This window comes from Rutilus rutilus (assembly GCF_951802725.1).
Source record: "Rutilus rutilus genome assembly, chromosome: 11".
Taxonomy (NCBI): Eukaryota; Metazoa; Chordata; class Actinopteri; order Cypriniformes; family Leuciscidae; genus Rutilus; species Rutilus rutilus.
Genome location: NC_140216.1, coordinates 12482974 through 12501911, shown reverse-complemented (window position 1 = coordinate 12501911; position 18938 = coordinate 12482974). Strand labels below are relative to the sequence as shown.

Sequence of the window (18938 nt, the reverse complement as noted above, 5' to 3'; positions counted from 1 at the left end):
ATAATGGCTCTCAGCTAATGTATTGAAAGCAGAATACTACAGAAGTTGATGTAAAATTCTTAAGATAATTTGAAATTCAAAAAGTATTCACATATTGAGGATTTGGAGGACCACATGTAAAAGTTTAAGAATCAGTCATTGAAAAACACACTGATTATTCTCTTATCTGAATATTGGTGTATAAATCTTAAATCCATAGAAATGTAAAAATCTTAAATGTCTATGGTGGAAACATCCCTGATTCATCTTAAAACTAATCATGATTTTTTTTTTTTACAATATTCAATGATAAAAGGTGGATGCAAAGGGAGCAAAATGTAGAGCATCAAAAATATATAGAGAAAGGTCCTGCATGCCAAAAGTAAAATAAAAATCAGACCAAATCTCAGAATAGCAAAAATGTACAGATAGCGACAAAAACATAAAAGAAACCAGAGCAGTACAAAGCAAAAGCTTCTATTTTTCTGACAATATGGATGAAGCCAGTGTTCCAGATACAGCTAATTTTATTGCTGTATAATTACTTACAGTTCATAACTGGTGTAAATCTCATTTCATATTGAGATTACAACTTTGGTCAGGAGTGAGGAGCGTATCACTCTTTCACTCATTCATGCATACTCAACTCAATGTAAACATGCACTCAATAATTCAAGTACAGATTCTTAGGTCCATATTCTGTACACTCTCTTTTACATCACACTCATCAACACAACAACATATTCTCTGCCTCCTCCTGTCTCTCAGTGTGTGTAGAGTGAGGCAGTGAACACAATGTCTCTGCGTATGGCCAGTGAGGCTCTTTCCATCTTGCTGCCCAGGACGGAGTCGCCTACAATGCGAGCAGCCTGTCTCACTTCCTTCAGGACCTCGTCCAGCCTCTGGATACAGCGCACGATCGTCCCCTCCTGCACATCTGTCAGCGCGGCAATCTCAGCAAATGGCTACCAAAGAAAAAAACACCATCATCAAAAAGAGGTATATGACCTTCTCTGTCCAAATATGAATATAGTTTATCTTTGATCAGACTTTCAAATCATTGCATTACATAGATCTACATGTTTGTACAAATTGTTATTATAAGATAGATTATGCTAAATTAACTTTTTTTTTTTTACTCACTCACTCACTCACTCACTCACAAAAAAAAATTTGGATTAATAATATATATATATATATGTGTGTGTGTGTGTATGTATGTACATGTACATATGTATGTATGTTTGTGTGGGAGTAAAAAAAAAAAAAAAAAAAAAAAAAATTATATAAAATTAATTATCTTTTTTATATAATATATAAAATATATATATATAATTTCTTTATTTGTTTTAAGGTCAGTGCTCACCATGCCTCTTGCCCAGCAATACACAACCTCAGTCAGGCCAAACTTGAACTGGGCCACAAAGTCTTCAGCAGTTTGACCTATCCCACAATCCCTCTGCAGATCACCAATACGTTGTGCTACACAGAGTACTTGATTGATGCCCTAGGAAAGCAAGAGAATAAGAGAAAAATGATATACATTATATTAAATATTATACAATGTTTTAATTACATACACTACCATTCAAAAGTTTGGGGTCAGAATGATGTTTTTATTATTTGATTTTTACAGAAATTAACACTTTCATTCAGCAAGGACGCATTAATTAAACCTATTAATTGATTGAAAGGCCTAAAATGTGTATCGTTTTGTGTATTTATTCATAGTGAGATCTCCTAGTAAAACACTGCGTCAGTCTGTTTTGTCCAGTGCTCCACTCTTGTCTCCATCTGCTGTCTAAGTGCTTACACAACTAGAGCAAGGCAGGCAATGTAGTCATGCAGTCAGACTGTGGCTACATTACCTGTACGCCCTCACCTCACAGCGTTTCAACAGCAAGAGCTTTTTCACATTGGTTTACAAGCCACTGTGAACTATAAAACTCTTGTGTGCTTATCGGTCTAGTGTCATGACTTATTCACTGTCCCTTTAAAGCAATTCCATGTTTCTGGGCCGTTCGAAAACACACACCGGCATGTTCATCTGCGACTGCATCCTTTGCTAAAGGCATAAAGCAAAGAGGCCAGGCCGCATCCATTACATTCTTATGCACATCTCTTGGGTGTTGAGCTCACAGAGCTGTACAAATTTACATCCATCCATAAACATGATGACAAGAATATCTGATGCGTTATATTCTAATGGCTGTAGGCTCAAATAAAAGCGTTTTAGATGAGCATAATGAATTAGGTTACTTGAGTGATTCATACAATTTCCTCAGCTTTTAATCTGTGGCTTGAACAAGTATTAAATGTTACATTGGCTTTAAAGTGCTCCTATTCTGCTTTTTCAGATATTACATTATATATGTTATACAGCTGTTTGTGAATGTAAAAGGTCTGCAAAGTTTCAAAAGATCAAAGTGCACAATAAATAAGAGTTTGGTCTCCTAAAAGAAAGAAGTGATTCTGAACTGCCTGAAACAAGTCGTAAATAATTCCAGTTTTACTTCCTGCACAAACCTACGTAGGTTTTCAACAAATTAGCATAATGCCAGCCTATAGTCTTCATTAGCTGCACGCGAACAATGTCTACTTTGGCCCGCCTTTAAACACTGTAGTTGTAGTTGAGGCCTGCAAAAGTTTGGTTTGCGTTGGCGACGCTATCATTACTGTTCGTATCACTGTATAGAAGTGCTAAGGAAGCCTCTAGAACTGAAATTCATATATGATAATGGCCGTTTCGTTTCCAACACATGCTGTAAGTGGTAGACCAATCACAAAAGACTGGGCCATCTGACCAATCAGAGCAGAGTAGGCTCTCAGAAAGGCGGGGTTTAGAGAGACTGAATAAGAAAATGTATATGTTTTTTTAAAATCCTTTAAAATAGCATAATAATGCTATTACAATGTATTACAATGATATTTTAGATTTAAACTTAGTACATTTATTTTCTAGTCCTGGGATCAAAATTTGAACTATTTCCAGGTTTTTCCCTGACCGTGGGAATGCGGTTGTGAGCAGAGAACTGCATTACCTCCTGTAGCGTGTTGGTGATGTGCGGGTCTATCTGGGTGTTTTGTGTGAAGATGAGGCAGGACAGCAGGGCGGCGCTCTCCTCAGGTGCGAGAGGACTCAGAGTGTTCTCAAAGAGGAGTTCAGTCAGTAACAGCTCATGACTGCTGATCTGACACGCCACACGTCCCTTCAGCTGAACCGCCCCAGTGCTGTCCACATACTGCAGAGCTTCCAACACCTGGGAATACAGTACTATATGGTTATCACTGACTGTTTCAAATATCCGTGATATTTGCAGACATTTAATGGTGATACTTAACACAAAAAACCAGGTGAACACAAAATATCAATGACTATCAGTATTGGCCATTATTAATGATTTAAATTATCAATTCTGGTCTGATTAAGAATACTGGCTATATTTTATTTTTTTATTTTTTTATTTAACAGTTTACACATTTCTGTCCCAGGTTTTAAAAGCAATTCACTGTTATCTTTAAAAAAAAAAATTATTGTACATATAATAAGGGTTTAATGCCAGATTTAACTTGAAACTTCAAGGAATAGTTCACCCAAAAATAAAAATACGGTCATTTACTTAATCACTCTCTTGTCGTTCTAAAGCTGCAAGACTTTCATTCATATTCAAAAGCTATTTTTGATGAAACCTGAGAGATTTCTGTCCTCCATTGAACGCTTCAAAAAAAATCAATAAAGAGAACGTGAAAGTAATCCATAAGGCTCCTGAAGAGACATGATTGTTTTATATGATGAACATATTTACTTCAGGTTTTTATTCACATAAAACCTTCGATCAAAGCATGTACATCAGGGCTTAACGCTAGGGATTTTTTCTACTGGCCAGTGGTTTGAATTTTTACTTGCCCTGCAAAAATTTTCACTAGTCATGCCACAAAGTGAGTAATAAATAATAAAAACACTTGTTATTGTTTTAATTGTTTTTGACACATTTAACCTTGTATTCTAATGAATAAGATACAGATACCAGTAAATTTCCAATTTCGATACCAAAGCAAAACTACTAGCCAAAGTAATACATTTCAAACATTATTAAAGACAAGTAAACAGTCAAAAAACAAACTACAAGCAAAAGCACAACAATTTCAAGTGCAAGAAGATGCGAAAGAGAACGCAATTCAGTATTCCCACACTGTCTAAGAGGCGTAAATAATCGCTTGAATATTTTAATTGGCGTGACTAAAAAATTAGCAAATAATAAACGTTATTAATAAACGGTGCACTGCGCAATCGGGCACCACATTATATGTGAATAAAAGCTTAAATTAAATAAGTAATTGATGACAGAATTTAAATTTTTGTGTGAACTATACAGTACCTTTAAGCTTTAAGTCTAAAATAAATGCTATAAAAAAGGTTATCCGCAGGCCCAAATATAATTATTAGATGCTAATTAATAGACTTTTCATAGCTATGTTTATTTGTGAAATATGTCTGTATGTCTATATATATGAAACTCTTGTTAATAATTTCATAACTGTATGTAAAAGAATGTATTACTTTGCTACCAGGTGGACTGCAGGTGAACTGACCTTGATTCTCTGAAAGTACTCAGGCAACAGTGTCAGGGACTGATCAGACACCAGGAACAGAAGCCGATCAAGCTCTTCCTGTACACTCATCCTCTCCTGTATACGCACAAACTGAGCAAGATATTCACAGAGAGAGAGAGAGAGAATATGAAAATGACAGTGAGAGAGAGCACGAGTTTATCACTACTCCATCATCAGCACACTGCAGAAGGTCTTCTGAAAGTGATTACTGAGAGCTAATGAGACACATCCTTATTCCGCCCTACCAGTCACACTCAATAAATGAGAGTCTGTGCACTTGGGAGAGTTGCTGTGCCAAATTACTAAATATGGATGAGAAAATACAGGACACATTTGAATTAGAAATAACATTTTTCCTTGTGTCTGCACAGTGGATTTTGACCTAAAACAGCAGGAAAAGCACTACCAAACAAAGGTTTGGGGTCTGTAAGATTTTTTATGTTGTTGAAATAAGTCTCTTATGCTCACCAAGGCTGCATTTATTTGATCAAAACAGAAATATTGTGAAACATTATTACAATTTAAAAGAACCGTTTTCCATTTGAAAAATATATTTAAAAATGTAGTTTTTTTCTCTGATGAGTTTACAGCATCATTACTCCAGTCTTCAGTGTCACACGATCCTTCAGAAATCATTCTAATATGATGCTTTGCGGCTCAAGAAACATTTCTTAATATTATCAATGTTGAAACCAGTTGTGCTGCTTAATATTTTTATGGAAACCCTGATATTGAACAGAAAGTTCAAAAGAACAGCGTTTATTTAAAATAGAAACATTTTGTAACATTATAAAAGTCTTTAATGTCACTTTTGATCAATTTAATGTTTCCTTGCTGAATACAAGTATTAATTTCTTTCAAAAGAAGAAAAAAAATCTTACTGACCCCAAACATTGGACAGTATTGTATGAATGTGACACATGAGTATGATAAACAGACAGACCTGTTCAGTGAAGGTGGGCGAGTGGATACAGTGGAAGTCCTTTAGACAGTCCTGTAACACTCGTTGCCTCATCACTCCCTCCACCACATCCACACCCTTCAGGTGCAGGTCATTCACGGGGTCAAAGGTCGTAATGCCCATAGGATTGGCCTCGGCCAATCGCAAGAGCTCTTGAGTTGCTGTAGAAATAGCCTGACCTGGTGGATCAAGTCTAGGAAGGGAATTTTCATTTATTCAAAACCACAGTTCAACGAATGCAAATTCGCTCACAGATTTGAGCCAGATACACACCTGAAGCGTGGCTGCTGTCTTTTATTGTAGTTGTCGATGATTCTCTCTGGAATGACCTTGAGGGTTTTGGTTGTGATGGCAGAGATGTCCTGCAACTTCAGTTTCTGCACCGTATGACTGCAGGGTCCTACACACAGATACACCGTAAATTAAACTTTTACAACAAAAGATGTTGAAAAAGTAGGTGTGGTGTTCATGACAGGTGGTTATTTAGTGTGTGTGTGATGTGATGCTGTGTGTGTATGTGTCTGCTTACCCTCTGGAATAAACAGTGCAGTGCTGTAGATGGGAAGTAAGACTTTATTAGACTGATCATCACCCGCCGACTCCTCATTTCCCTTCTCACAAATAACGAGAGCGGTGAATGTACGATTTACTGCATCACTGGACACCTATGGGAGGAGATGCGAGGAAAGTGGAGAGAAAGAGAGAGGGAAAAAAAAATTAGGGGAGAGTGGGGTGAGATGTGCAACTTTTGACTTAATGTGTCCTCTCGAAAATACACTACTGTAGGAATTTTTTTTACTTTAAAGAAATTAATGCTTTTATTCAGCAAGGATGCATTCAATTACTGTCAAAAGTGACAGTAAAGAGATTTATAATGTTACAAAATATTTCCATTTTAAGTAAATGCTGTTCTTTTAAACATTCAATTCATCAAAGAATCTTGGGAAAAAAATATCACGATTTAATCAGCACAACTGGTTTTACTGCATTTTTGATCAAATAAATGCAGCCTTGGTGAGCATAAGACTTATTTCAAAAAAAAAAATAATAATTGGTAAGACTTTATATTAACATACACATATTCTAACAGAAGAGATTAGACCAGTCCCTACTCTGTCTGTTTTCAAGTCTCTGTTAAAAACCTACCTGTTTTCTTTAGTATATTGATCTCTTCTCCTGTTTAACTACTTTATATTTTAATCCGACACTGCTTTGCAACTCCTGTTTTACTATTTTATATTTGAGTCTGAATGTCTGATACTGTTTTGTCACTCCTGTTTTAAGGTTTCGCTTAGCTTTGCTGCTCTTATTTGTACTTTATATGTTGTTATGCAAGTCTTACTATCTTTTAATCTGGTTGTTCTGTAAAGCACTTTGGTCAGCCTAGTGGCTGAACTTGAACTTGATATTCAATATTAATTAGTTGCTTTTTAGCATGCATACTACTAGAATACTGGCTGTTTATGTGTACGTATAAAGCACATATTAATGCCTTATTCTGTATGACCCTATTCTACAACTAACAGACCATTAACTGAGAGTTTTCCTTGAATAAACTCCTAATTACTGCTTATTGATAATAAGTAAAGCAGTTGTTGTACATGAATTACGATCTTAATATGCTTTGCTCAGTATGAGCCTTATAAGGCAGTAGTACCACAAGAATAGTCATTCTCCCTTAATAACATTTAATACTTAATATCTGCTAATAAGTACTAATAAACAGCCAATATGCCAGTAATGTGCATGCTAAGAAGCAACTACTTTATAGTTAATATGTGTAACTTAATATAAAGTGTTACCAAAAAATCGTACCCATCCCAAACTTTTGAATGGTAAGTAGTGGCTCATCTTACCCCACTCACCCCTACTGAATACGTGAAAGTGTCAATGGCCATGCTGCAGATCTGTGTTTATGTTGTTTATGACACTGAGTAAAATGTGTACATTATGCAATCACACACCTGTAGAATGACTCCCAGGGCATTGTGATGCTGGCTGTTGTTCACCATCACCACCCTCCCCACAGACAGGGCTTTGAGTCCATTTACTGACTCCAGCACAGCTCGCTGCCACACACACACACAGAACGACATGAGTTTGCTGTCAGTAATGTGTATATTACAAACAGAAAATTATTTACAAGAAATAAATGGTGAAAACTAAAATTATTGCCAAACAGTGATGGATAAATTCTGACTAGTTCTGCTGAGAACTGGTATGGGGAAAATAATCATATTTGCCATAAAAAAATAAAATAAATACAAATCAAATTAGATAATTCACTAAATAAATAAAATATTTTATAAATGCAACAAATTAATAAAACTAAAAGTGAATTACATTAATATACTACAAGAATAACAAAAATATAATAATTAGTATATGAATACATTTTAAATAGTGCATAGAAATAATAATTTGTCAAAATTAAAAACAAATTTGGATAATCTTTCTTGGTCTGGTGGTATAATAATACAAAAAATAAAAAAGAGACCATTTTAATCAATTCTATAAACCTAATACACCACATTTTTATGTGGCTACAGTGTTATTCATTTTTGTTCACATAAGCTAGCTAAATATTACCATAATGGCAGTGTCGTAAAAAAAAAAAAAAAAAAAAGGAAACAATTTACATTTTATAATCTAATCATTTTAATTAAATCATATAATATACATTTAAATCAACAATATAACATCATAAATTCACCGAAATGCTGTGAATCTAATGTCTGAGTGTGTGCAGCTCTGTGATAGTGTGGTATACAAGTACACTGTTCATACAAGTACGTGTGTGTGTGTGTACCTGCAGGGTCTCTGTGGTGATGCGAAGCTCTGTGATGGTGTGGTAATATGACAGTAAATCAGATAACTGCCCCTCTGTGTCCAGCGGAGGGAGAGAGGAGAGCGTGTTTCTCAGCTCAGTTATTCTCTTCTCATGAGTCTGAGAAACACAAAGACAGAAATGACTTGACTAAGCGAAAAAATTTCAAAACATTTCATCACATACTTCATATTTCAGCCTTTTCGTAAGATTAAATTACTGGGGCATGCAAACCCCACAGACATTTCATCGTCACCCAGGGGCTGGTGGGAAATGAGGCCGTTTACCTGCGTATCCCTGTGGTTCTCAGAAAAGCTCCTCCTCATCATGTCGGTAACCCTAAGGGCCTCCACACGCAGCAGATTTAGGATCATTGTGTAGGTCAGTCTGAACTGAGACTGCAGCACTGTCGGTTTCCCCTGACACAGGAAAAAAGCATACATTATTGCCATCTCTCTGTGCTCTTGAATATTTAACTAATCATCCATTAGCTTTGATTAATTCATTGATTGCCAATATTTTAATATTTTAAGTAATGGCATAGCCTTACAAACAAATAAAATAACATAGCCTTACATAGCCTTAATGGCATAGCCTTACAAACAAATAAAATAATAACTGGCTTCAAAATATGACAAATAATAGGACACAATGTAAGGATGTGTACACATCGTGCCTCTTTGGAAACGGAGTTGAAATTCAGAGGAGGTCCAATCACCAGCGGCCATTGACAACACACTGCACGTTACTACAGCATCAGCTGCTGTTGCCATGATGTCCATGACATGGAGCTGATCATCACACACATTACTGGCCCATCTGAGAGAACCTGCACTGATACTCATCCTGCACAGACTGGGTCAAACTCATTTTGTTTTATTAACTGGTTTATTACTTGCTAAACCAACTAGATCATTACATTTTCAGAAGATCTGCCTATGAAAAACTCATCGCCATGATGCTAAGATGATTGCCAGGATATTGCTATTTGGCTTAGTATTTTAATCTTGTTACTAAGTTATTGCTAGGTGCTTTCTTACTGATCCAATTCCAAAGTGGCGAGGTCTTTACGATATTCGTCTGTAGATATGGTTCACTTGCATCAATGCAAGTCTATGGGATTTATTTGCCCAATTGATCATCTTCCAGGTAAAAAATTAGCTTACTGTAGGATTTACACTTGTTCCTAACAGTGTTGTTACTGTTAACTGAAAACTAATACTAAAAATAATAAAAGTAATTTTCGGTACTTGAAATAAAGCTAAAATAAAAATAATAATTTATTATTAGACAAAAAACTAAAATGTTGAAATGTTGCCTTGGCAGCTAACTAAAAAAAAAAAAAAAAAAGTTGAAGTACTAAAATTGAAATACAAATTAATTAAAGCAAAAAACAAAACAAAAAAAGAAGCACATAAAAGTACTAAAACTTAAAATAAAATTTAAATGAAAACTGAAAATATACAAATAAAAGTGAATTCAAAATAATAAATACTAGAATATTATATACATAGATTATATTATAATATTTATACTATATGACTATAATAAAAAATAATAAAAAAATCACACTGGTTCACAACTTACTCAAAAAACACAAAAAATCAGCTCTGAAGTCTGTGGGTGCCATGTGGAGAGCAAAATGACAACAGTACTAGTGAACCCTGGTGAGTTGTGTGCTGGAATGACAGTGTATTGAGTCAATAAACCAGGTTCAGGGGTTAATAGATTGAACAGCCGTGAATGGACAAAACAGCTCCAGCAGGCTGAACACTAATGAAGAAGAGCCCATTTACCCACACTCGATCCACAAGAGGATGACAGAAGTGCACTCACAGGCTGCATGACTCTAACAAAGACCCAGGACATTTGTATTTGGCTCCACATTGAACAATCGGACTGCGGTTTACAAAGAGGAGCTGGGATATCTCATCAGATCATAGAAAAGCCTAGTGGAATTGAGGGAGTTTAAAAGTAAAAAAAAAAAAGGGGGAATTTACCAGCTATGGACAAAATAATGGATTTTTTTCCAGACAAATGTAAAAAGAATCATCAGCAGTGAGGCCTCGGACATGACCTGAAGGTGTTTAATGCAGAGTGCAGTACTGACCAGCATCATGGCGTGGAGGTCTCCCATTTCATGAACTCCAGCCTTACAGAGAATGATGACCGTCCCCGTAGCATCCAAACCCCTTCTGCCAGCACGACCTGCCATCTGAATATACTCACCTACACACACACACACACACGCATTTATGTAGATCAAGTGGAACCGGTAAGATTTTTGGCATTGTGACAATATTTCTATGACAATTAACCAACAATTAAAATAATCATAAATTTTGTACAACAAATACTATCATTACAATTTTGGAGGTCAGTAAGATTGTTTTTTAAATAAATTAATACTTTTGTTCACGCATCAAATTGATCAAAAGTGACAGTAAAGTCTCTCTTTTTTTTAAGCTCATTTGAACTTTCTATTCATCAGAGAATCCTGGGGGAATCAGTTTCATCAGTTTCCACAAAAATATTAAGCAGCAAAAATTAAGTGTAGCGTCAGTTCTGGCAGGTCACGTTAGTGAAGTTCGCATCAGCTGACTCTCAGCTGATACACGTCCACCTATAGGAATACGACGCCTATATCACAGTATCCATATAGAAGCTCCATCAGTATTATCAGCAGCTATCGCGTTTCTCATGAGCTAATTACCCTCCTCCATCCCCAGCTCCTCCTCTCGTCAGTCAGGATTTGGCATTCTGATTCCCCTTGAATCAGAATAAATTCTCCAATTATGTACTTTAAAATCTTGAATTAATGATATCTGCAATACATTCATGTTGGCTCTGTTCTGTTTAAAATATAATTTTACAAATACAAATTTCTTCCTTTTGATTTTGGGGTGAAACATGACCCAGACATGTTCTTGATACGATTTGTAACATTTTCCCAAATATTTCATGAATATTTTGTGTCTTCGACGCAAACAGGGCCATGTACTCTCAAATGTGTGCTTTGACTTTAAAAGAGGCCAGCTATACTCTCTCTCTCTCTCTCTCTTCCCTTTTTTATACACACTATTATTAGAAGAGATTTGAACAAACTCAAGCATCTCTCCCACACACATCAAAGGCCTCCTGCTGTGTTTCCCTAGTCTCACTGCAGTCCAGTCACATGTGCTCAAACATCTGCACTACCTCAGCATAATTAATCTGCTCGTTCATTAGAGATGGCTAATTCATCAAACACCTGGCCATTGGCAGCGCCTGTCTGCCTGTAGCGTCTCTGCCAACAAGTATCTGACATCTTTTTATAATGTCTATTATTATGATAATACAAAATAATTATCATTTTAAATTAGAATAACTGCAACAGGCATGCTAAGGTGATGCAAGTGAGGGTATATTTGGACATTAACATCTAAGGACAGGCACATCATTGTTTGTAATGTAAGGCAGTAAATGAGATGTGTTTTTACCGGGTAGCAAGTTTCTGAAACCTGTGCCGTCGTGTTTGCGGATGCTGTCGAACACAACGGTTCTGGCGGGCATGTTCACACCCATGGCAAACGTCTCTGTAGCAAACAGCACCTAAAGAGAGAATAGCTGCAAGTCACTAACTCTCTCCTTAATCTGATTTCTTTAATCAAATAAAGTTTGTATTAAACAAGTCCATAAGACGAACCTTTACTAAACCTTTGGAGAAGAGCATCTCAATAACTTCCTTCAGGATTGGCAGGATGCCGCTGTGGTGAACACCAATCCCTCTCTTTAGCAAATCACGCATCAACAGGATCTGCGATGACAAAATTACACTGATATACACCATAACTGTATTGAAATTACTTTGAAGGTTTCATTATACACATAAGTATCATGGTGGATGTTGACAAGACCACATTTTTTTGTATCATCCACCTAGTTATTATTAATAACTGCACCACTCTTTTTTTTTTTTTACCAAGAATTTTGTAAAAGTATAATGCATATTTCTGGTTTTCAAATAATTTTTCTGTGAATTTTCCAAATACATTTGAAAAAAACATTCAGTTAGAGTTTATATTAGGCGTCTTAATATTTACTTAGAGAAGAAATATTGTTAGGTACAATGTTCTTCAATTGTTAATGTTGTAATGTAAAACACTTTTGCTATTGAGGTGGGATCTGGGTGAGTTTAGGGACAGGTTTTGTGGTACGGTTAAATTTAAGGTACAGCTGTAAATACATGCAGGGTTTTTTTAAATATAAGTACAATGTAAAACATGTATCTATTAAATTATTAATTTAAATGTTATTACATAGTAGCTAAAGGCACTTGATATAAAGTGGGTCTAAACATTCAAATTGAAAACAACTAATCATTTCACAATATTGGTGTTTTTCCTTGATTGACACTTCTTTCACAAACATTAAGAAATCTTACCAACACCAAACATAATGCTAGACAAGTACATAATATTTCAGTAATAGGAATGGGATTTTTTACATTGCAGTTTACATGTTACAGAAAGGGAGTTTAATTGTGTTTAATTGTCATGTACAAAACATCTTACATTTCCTAAAATAGGCTTGATTTCTTAAAATAAAATGTAATTTTTCATTCAAATCTTTCTTTTGATGTTGGGTTAAACATTAATTTTTTTGTGTAAAATAAGTGTCGATTCAGTTTCAGCATTTCTTTTTGTTATCATTAAATCAGCATTACATCGACCATTAATGGCCACACATCGGCCACCTTGTTTTCCAGATATCTGCATTATCCAATGGAAAACTCTTGGTGGAAATCTCATTCCAAATCTCATGTACCTGCGGTAACTGCCGATCGGCTCCTCTCAGCCTCGTCAGGCTCTTCTGGAGGAACGAGTGTATCTCGCTCTTCTCTATGGAGCTGGTGAGGTCCAGAGAGGTCAAAGAGCGGGCGTTTTCATCACAGCGTGTCCGAGAGAACGTGAACGCCACAACTGGAGTCTGCTGCCTCTGAGACAGATAGTTCAGCAGCGTCTGCCACACTGATCGATCCTGATGGAGCAATGGGAGGATGCAGAAAACATAATAAAAACACTGTTTCTGGAAATAGAGGCCTGTTATGTTAGAAAATTGATCTAAAAGGAAATGACGAAAGGTACAAACACTGACCTGACTGGCTGTAGTGTTGTGCTGTGATACGTTCTTTGAGCCAAAAGACTGCGCATGTTTACTTGTGCGTTCCTTCTTGGCGTCCACTGCGGCATAGTAGCTGAAAAACAAAACATTTGTTTCAATTGAAATGAATTCACAGGAGCCCTTTGCTATAATTTTGCAACACTTTCTTCAAAAGTCCATCTAAAATGATAGTCTAAAAACGTTAATCTAGGTTTCTTGAGGTAAAACAATCATCATTTAGTATTATACACCATATTCAACACTCTTTCTGACTTGTATTTACTAAATAAATACATTTGAGTTGATATTTTATCTTAATAACAGGTTAAGATTAAACTAAAAATAGTCCATTACAATGTAGAAATCAATCAATCAACCAAGCAACTAGATGAACATTGCAAACACATTACAATATTAACTGATTTAGTATTATTATTAATAATAATCTGAAATTTTACAGTCTCTATTTTAAGTTATCTTTAATTTTATACAATTCTAATTTGAAATTATGATCTCTGCATAACAGCACAGCTTACTGTCTTTTTAATAAGGGCAGGCCAAGTTACTGAATAACTGAATATTGGTACTTTTGAATAACCCATTTTTGCAGCCGAGTTTCAATAAATGATCTGGGTAGACTGGGAAAGAAGCTTTGTGTAGTGAAAGTTTAAATCCAATCAATGCACATTTTTTTACTTTCTAAAGAAATCTGAAAGTGTATCAGTTTCCACAAAAATATTAGGCAACACTGCCAGCACAACTGTTTTCAACACTGATAATACTAAAAAAAGTGTATCTTGAGTAGCGAATCAACATATTAGAATGATTTCTAGAAGGATCATGTGACACTGAAGACTGGAGTAGAGGCTGCTGAAAATTCATTTTTGCCTTTACAGAAATAAACACTATTAAAATAACCGCCCAGGAATGTACCCTTTAGTGAGGAAGTTTCCAGAGGGGTCCAGCAACAGGAAGAGCTCTTTCTGAGTCTTGGTGCTGTTGCCGGTGTAGAGATGGTGCTCTAGAGGAACAGGCCTCTTAATTGTGCTGATCACATAGATGTGCCGTTTCTTGATTCGCCTGAGGAAAGAGAAAACAAACTAAAACTATATGATCTATACAATTTTAAAAGCAGGATAAAATCCAGTTTCATGGCTTTGAGAATACACACACCCGATCCATTCACTGAACTCCACTGCGTTAGGCACCGTGGCACTCAGCAGGATGATGCTAACATGTTCTGGCAACATGATGAGAACTTCCTCCCACACCACTCCTCTCTGAGAAACAACAACAGCATATGAGATCCGAATGCAGTAAAGAGAAAAGCAAAACTGAACTAGATTTTATTTTGTGAATTCATCACCTCTGCATCATTGATATAGTGAACCTCATCAAAAATGACCCATTCCAGATCTCGGATGACCTCTGACCCGTTATAGAGCATAGATCTGTTAGGAGGAAGACATACCGATTGACAAAGATAGTCAAAAAAATTCATTCACATGACAAACTAAGAATTATAAGTGACATGAAGGCTTTCTATTGTATAATCACCTTAAAATCTCAGTGGTCATGATGAGACAAGAGGCTTCAGGATTCAGCTGGACATCTCCAGTCAAAAGTCCCACGTCACCGAACGTGTTCTTGAAGTCCCGGAACTTCTGATTGGACAAGGCCTTAATGGGGGATGTGTAAATGGTCCTGTCAGGAGGAACAGTCATATTAGTGTGGGCCATATGGCAAATTTCGATATAGCACATTTCATACACAATGGTAATTCAAAAAAAGCTTTATATCAACATGATTTAAAAAATTATCACAATTGAAAATGAAAGAAAATTTATTTAAAATGTAGACTACCTTTCAAAAGTTTGTAGGTATGCTTGTTTTAAAAAAATACTTTTTTAATGAAATTAATGCTTTTATTAAGCAAGGGTTCATTTAATTGATCAAAAGTGACTGCAAAATACATTTATTATCTTATTATCAAACAAATGCTGTTCTTTTGAACTTTCCATTCATCAAAGAATGATTTTTCCACATAGATAATAATAAGAAATGATCAGCAAATCAGAATGATTTCTAAAAGCTGCTGGAAATTCAGCTACACCATCACATGAATATATAACAATTAAAAATATTGTTATTTTAAATTGTAATAATATTTCACAATATTACTGTTCTTTACTGTATTTTTAATCAAATAAATGCAGCCATGGTCAGCACAAGAGACTTCTTTAAAAAAACATAAAAAAGGAAAGAATAGAGAAATAAAATGATGCAATCAGTAGACAGACATTGGATCTCACATACACACCTGGTCATGTGTTTCTGGGAAAGTGCAATTGCGTATTCAGCCACCACGGTCTTGCCCGCTGAGGTGTGGGCCGCAACAAAGACTGAGTCATGAGCTTCGAGTCGGAGAATAGCCTGCTTCTGAAACACGTCCAGCTCAAAGGGATACTGAGACAGGGCAGGAATTGAGAAAAAACAACCCAAATAAACAAACCTTTATTTTACTGAAATCTTAAAAATCATGTGCATACACTGAGTTCTGACCTTGAAGGCTGGATTAGGGATACGTTTGTAGAAGTCGTCACAGGGTGAGGTGATATCCACAGGAATGGCCCATTTTTTATTGTCTCCCTTGTCTTCCACCTGAGGTTTCTTCTTTTGTTCAGTCAGACTTACAGTGTTCGCTGGAGGCTGAGAAGGAGTGTTCCCCGAATCCTGAGGAGAACATATCTTGAAAATGACAAAACAAACACAAATATGTTGGGTTTTTAAGAATTCTTTCTCAAAGTTATACACACTTTAATTCCCAGGTCCTCCAGGCTGTTAGTTCTGGGAAGTTTAACGGTCTCCTCTTTTTGTGACGCTCCCTCTTTCTCCTCTGGCAGAGCGTCAAGGACATCATCAAATGTCGACAGGAGTGACAGCAGGTTCACCTCACTCTTCATGGTTCTGGCTTCTAAAGACATTAAAAGAGCACAGGTTTGGATTGAAATGCACAACCTAAAGCGGGATGATGACATGGTACTACACATGGGGAGAACAATAATGAAACCAGACCTTTGTCACTGAAGTCCATACCAGCCTTCAGCCCTGGAGGAACCGTCAACAAATCTAAGACAAGAAACAAACAGTTCACAATTTATGTTTCTCTCTCTCTCACACTCACATATAATTGTGTACTGAGAAACACAAAACAGATCACCAACCTTTCTCAAAGTCAATGTCTTCTTCTAGCTCTGACTTTTTCTTAATCTGCTCTAACGTTAGTTCCTCCATTCCGCCTGTACAAGAGACAGCAGAGTTTAAAGACTGGATCTTTTTTAAACAGAATTATGAGACATTTATTTAAATATGAACCACCGCACCTGGCAGAAAAGGATAGTTTGTGTTACTCCCTCTCAGGCTCTCTGACGGAGGTCCAGGCTGTCTTTGTAATGAGAGAGAATTTTTTGCAGACAACCCCGTGTCCTCTAATAACACCTGACATAATGAAACCAACAACAACAACAATTACATACATTATGAAAAGTTGCATTAGATTAGAAAGAACATTTTCTGTGATATCAGGCAAACAGCTAAAATAATGATTGACATTGACAGCTTTCCATTGGCTGGGCAAACAAATAGCCCCGCCTCAAACTGACACCCCTGGTTGATTGAGAAGATGCCATGTTGAGACATTCAAATAAACTAAGTGTTATTTTTATGAAATAAGAATTTCTTTGCAAAATCAACCTAGTGTTATTTTTTTATTATTATTCTGTTTATTTATAAATTTAGTTTTGTTTTAAGTTTAAGATTTAGTCATTTTGTTAGGTGCTTTTGTGCTTTGTAATAGTTTTAGCATTTGTATTAAAATATTTTTGAATTAGCTTTACAATAAAGTTCCATTTGATAACATTAATTAACCACATTAATGAACATGGACTAACAAATAAAACACTTCTAAAGCATGTATTAATCTTAGTTAATGTTAATTTCAATATTTACTTATACATTATTAAAATAAAAAATGGTATCTGTTCATATTATTTAATGGAGTTAATTTTTGTTTTTTTTATTAACAAACATTAACAAAGATTAATGAATACTGTAACAAACGTTTTGCTCAATGTTCATTAATGTAAGATAAAGAATTATTCAACTAACGTTAAGTAATGAGACTTAATTGTAAAGTGTTACCATTTTATATTTATTTCAGTTTTAGTAATTTTAGTACTTCAACTTTTCTACAACATTACTATTTTATTTCAGCTTTATTTCAATTAACCTAAATTATTTTTAGATAGTTTTAGTTACCAATAACAAACTATCTTTGAATATTAAGCTGGAATAGGAAAATAAACACAATGTAGTGGATGTTTTCCCGTGTTACCTCAGTGAAATCCAGCAGCATGCCGGTGGTGGGATCTCTGACCACAGACAGACCAGAGTGCAGTGGAGACAGGGAGCAGTGCAGGAGAGAGTCCACCTCTTTGTCCCTCTTACTTATCCTAAAGGACAAATTTGTAATAGGCAAAACTAATTAAAGATATGAAATACATGTTACAAAGACAAGCGCTATCTTCTGAATACGTTGCATTTCATACTTAAGGAACTTGTGGAAGGCATCATCTACATCATGTACTGGGAGCCAAGCAGGATCTCGCAGGAAACGCTTTTCTACCTCTGTTTTTAAGTCCAGACAAGTAGGAGGAAGCCCATGAGGGAGCTGAAAAAGATTACAGAATGTAAAACAGAATGAATACAAAAAGTGTTACTTTAATATAAATATATTAGCTCTCACACACATGAATAGTGTTATTATTTTAGTATTAATAAATGACTAACTGTGCTGTGTGGAGGCAAGGGTTTGTTTTTGGGCAGTGGGTGTGTAATGAGCTCAAATCTCCCAGAACAGCCCATCTCCAGCAGAGACAGGGGCAAATCATTAGGACCAACTGGGGGCAAATCTACAGACAGAAGAGAACAGCAGTTCATCAGTACCGCTGCAATTAGAGGCAAATGCAATAACTTCAATCTGTCGTGACACCAAAAAGCTTATAAAAAACATTGGGCCATTACTGTCAGATGTAGTTAACAATGTAGTTGCTGAGCTGGCTGTAATATGAGCGACTTATGACAGAAAGCAGGTAACGTTAAATGCTGAGCTGGCTGTTGGTGATATTATTATACTACGACAGGAAATCACGCAGAATTACATACATAAACAGTACTGTTATATTTTTCATACCTATTTTGTCCATGTTACTCTGCAGTTCTTCAGTAAAGTTTCAGTCCTGCAGGAAGCTGCGCAGAACTGAAGGGACGGAAGTTTTTTTGATTATTATTATTATTTTTATTTAGTACTTTTCAACATAATGGTCTATGTACGTGATCTAAAATAAATGTGCGTTT

General features: G+C 35.8%; 1 protein-coding gene across 1 annotated transcript; it reads right to left on the bottom strand.

The window, feature by feature from the left end:
* Window positions 1–440: 440 nt before the first annotated feature.
* skic2 (SKI2 subunit of superkiller complex) lies at window positions 441–18842 on the bottom strand. The gene is made up of 29 exons (XM_084423820.1): window positions 18775–18842; window positions 18372–18493; window positions 18131–18252; window positions 17917–18034; window positions 16907–17021; window positions 16748–16822; window positions 16599–16652; window positions 16340–16497; window positions 16086–16256; window positions 15844–15989; window positions 15081–15227; window positions 14890–14974; window positions 14697–14803; window positions 14457–14603; window positions 13518–13617; window positions 13188–13400; window positions 12067–12177; window positions 11861–11972; window positions 10492–10610; window positions 8669–8800; window positions 8364–8501; window positions 7519–7623; window positions 6084–6219; window positions 5828–5954; window positions 5537–5747; window positions 4573–4683; window positions 3021–3239; window positions 1346–1486; window positions 441–944 (listed from the first exon to the last, which is right to left on the bottom strand). Exons 1-29 carry the CDS (start codon window positions 18785–18787, stop codon window positions 744–746), a joined length of 3756 nt encoding a protein of 1251 aa, XP_084279946.1. The 5' UTR covers window positions 18788–18842; the 3' UTR covers window positions 441–743.
* Between the last annotated feature and the right edge of the window lie 96 nt (window positions 18843–18938).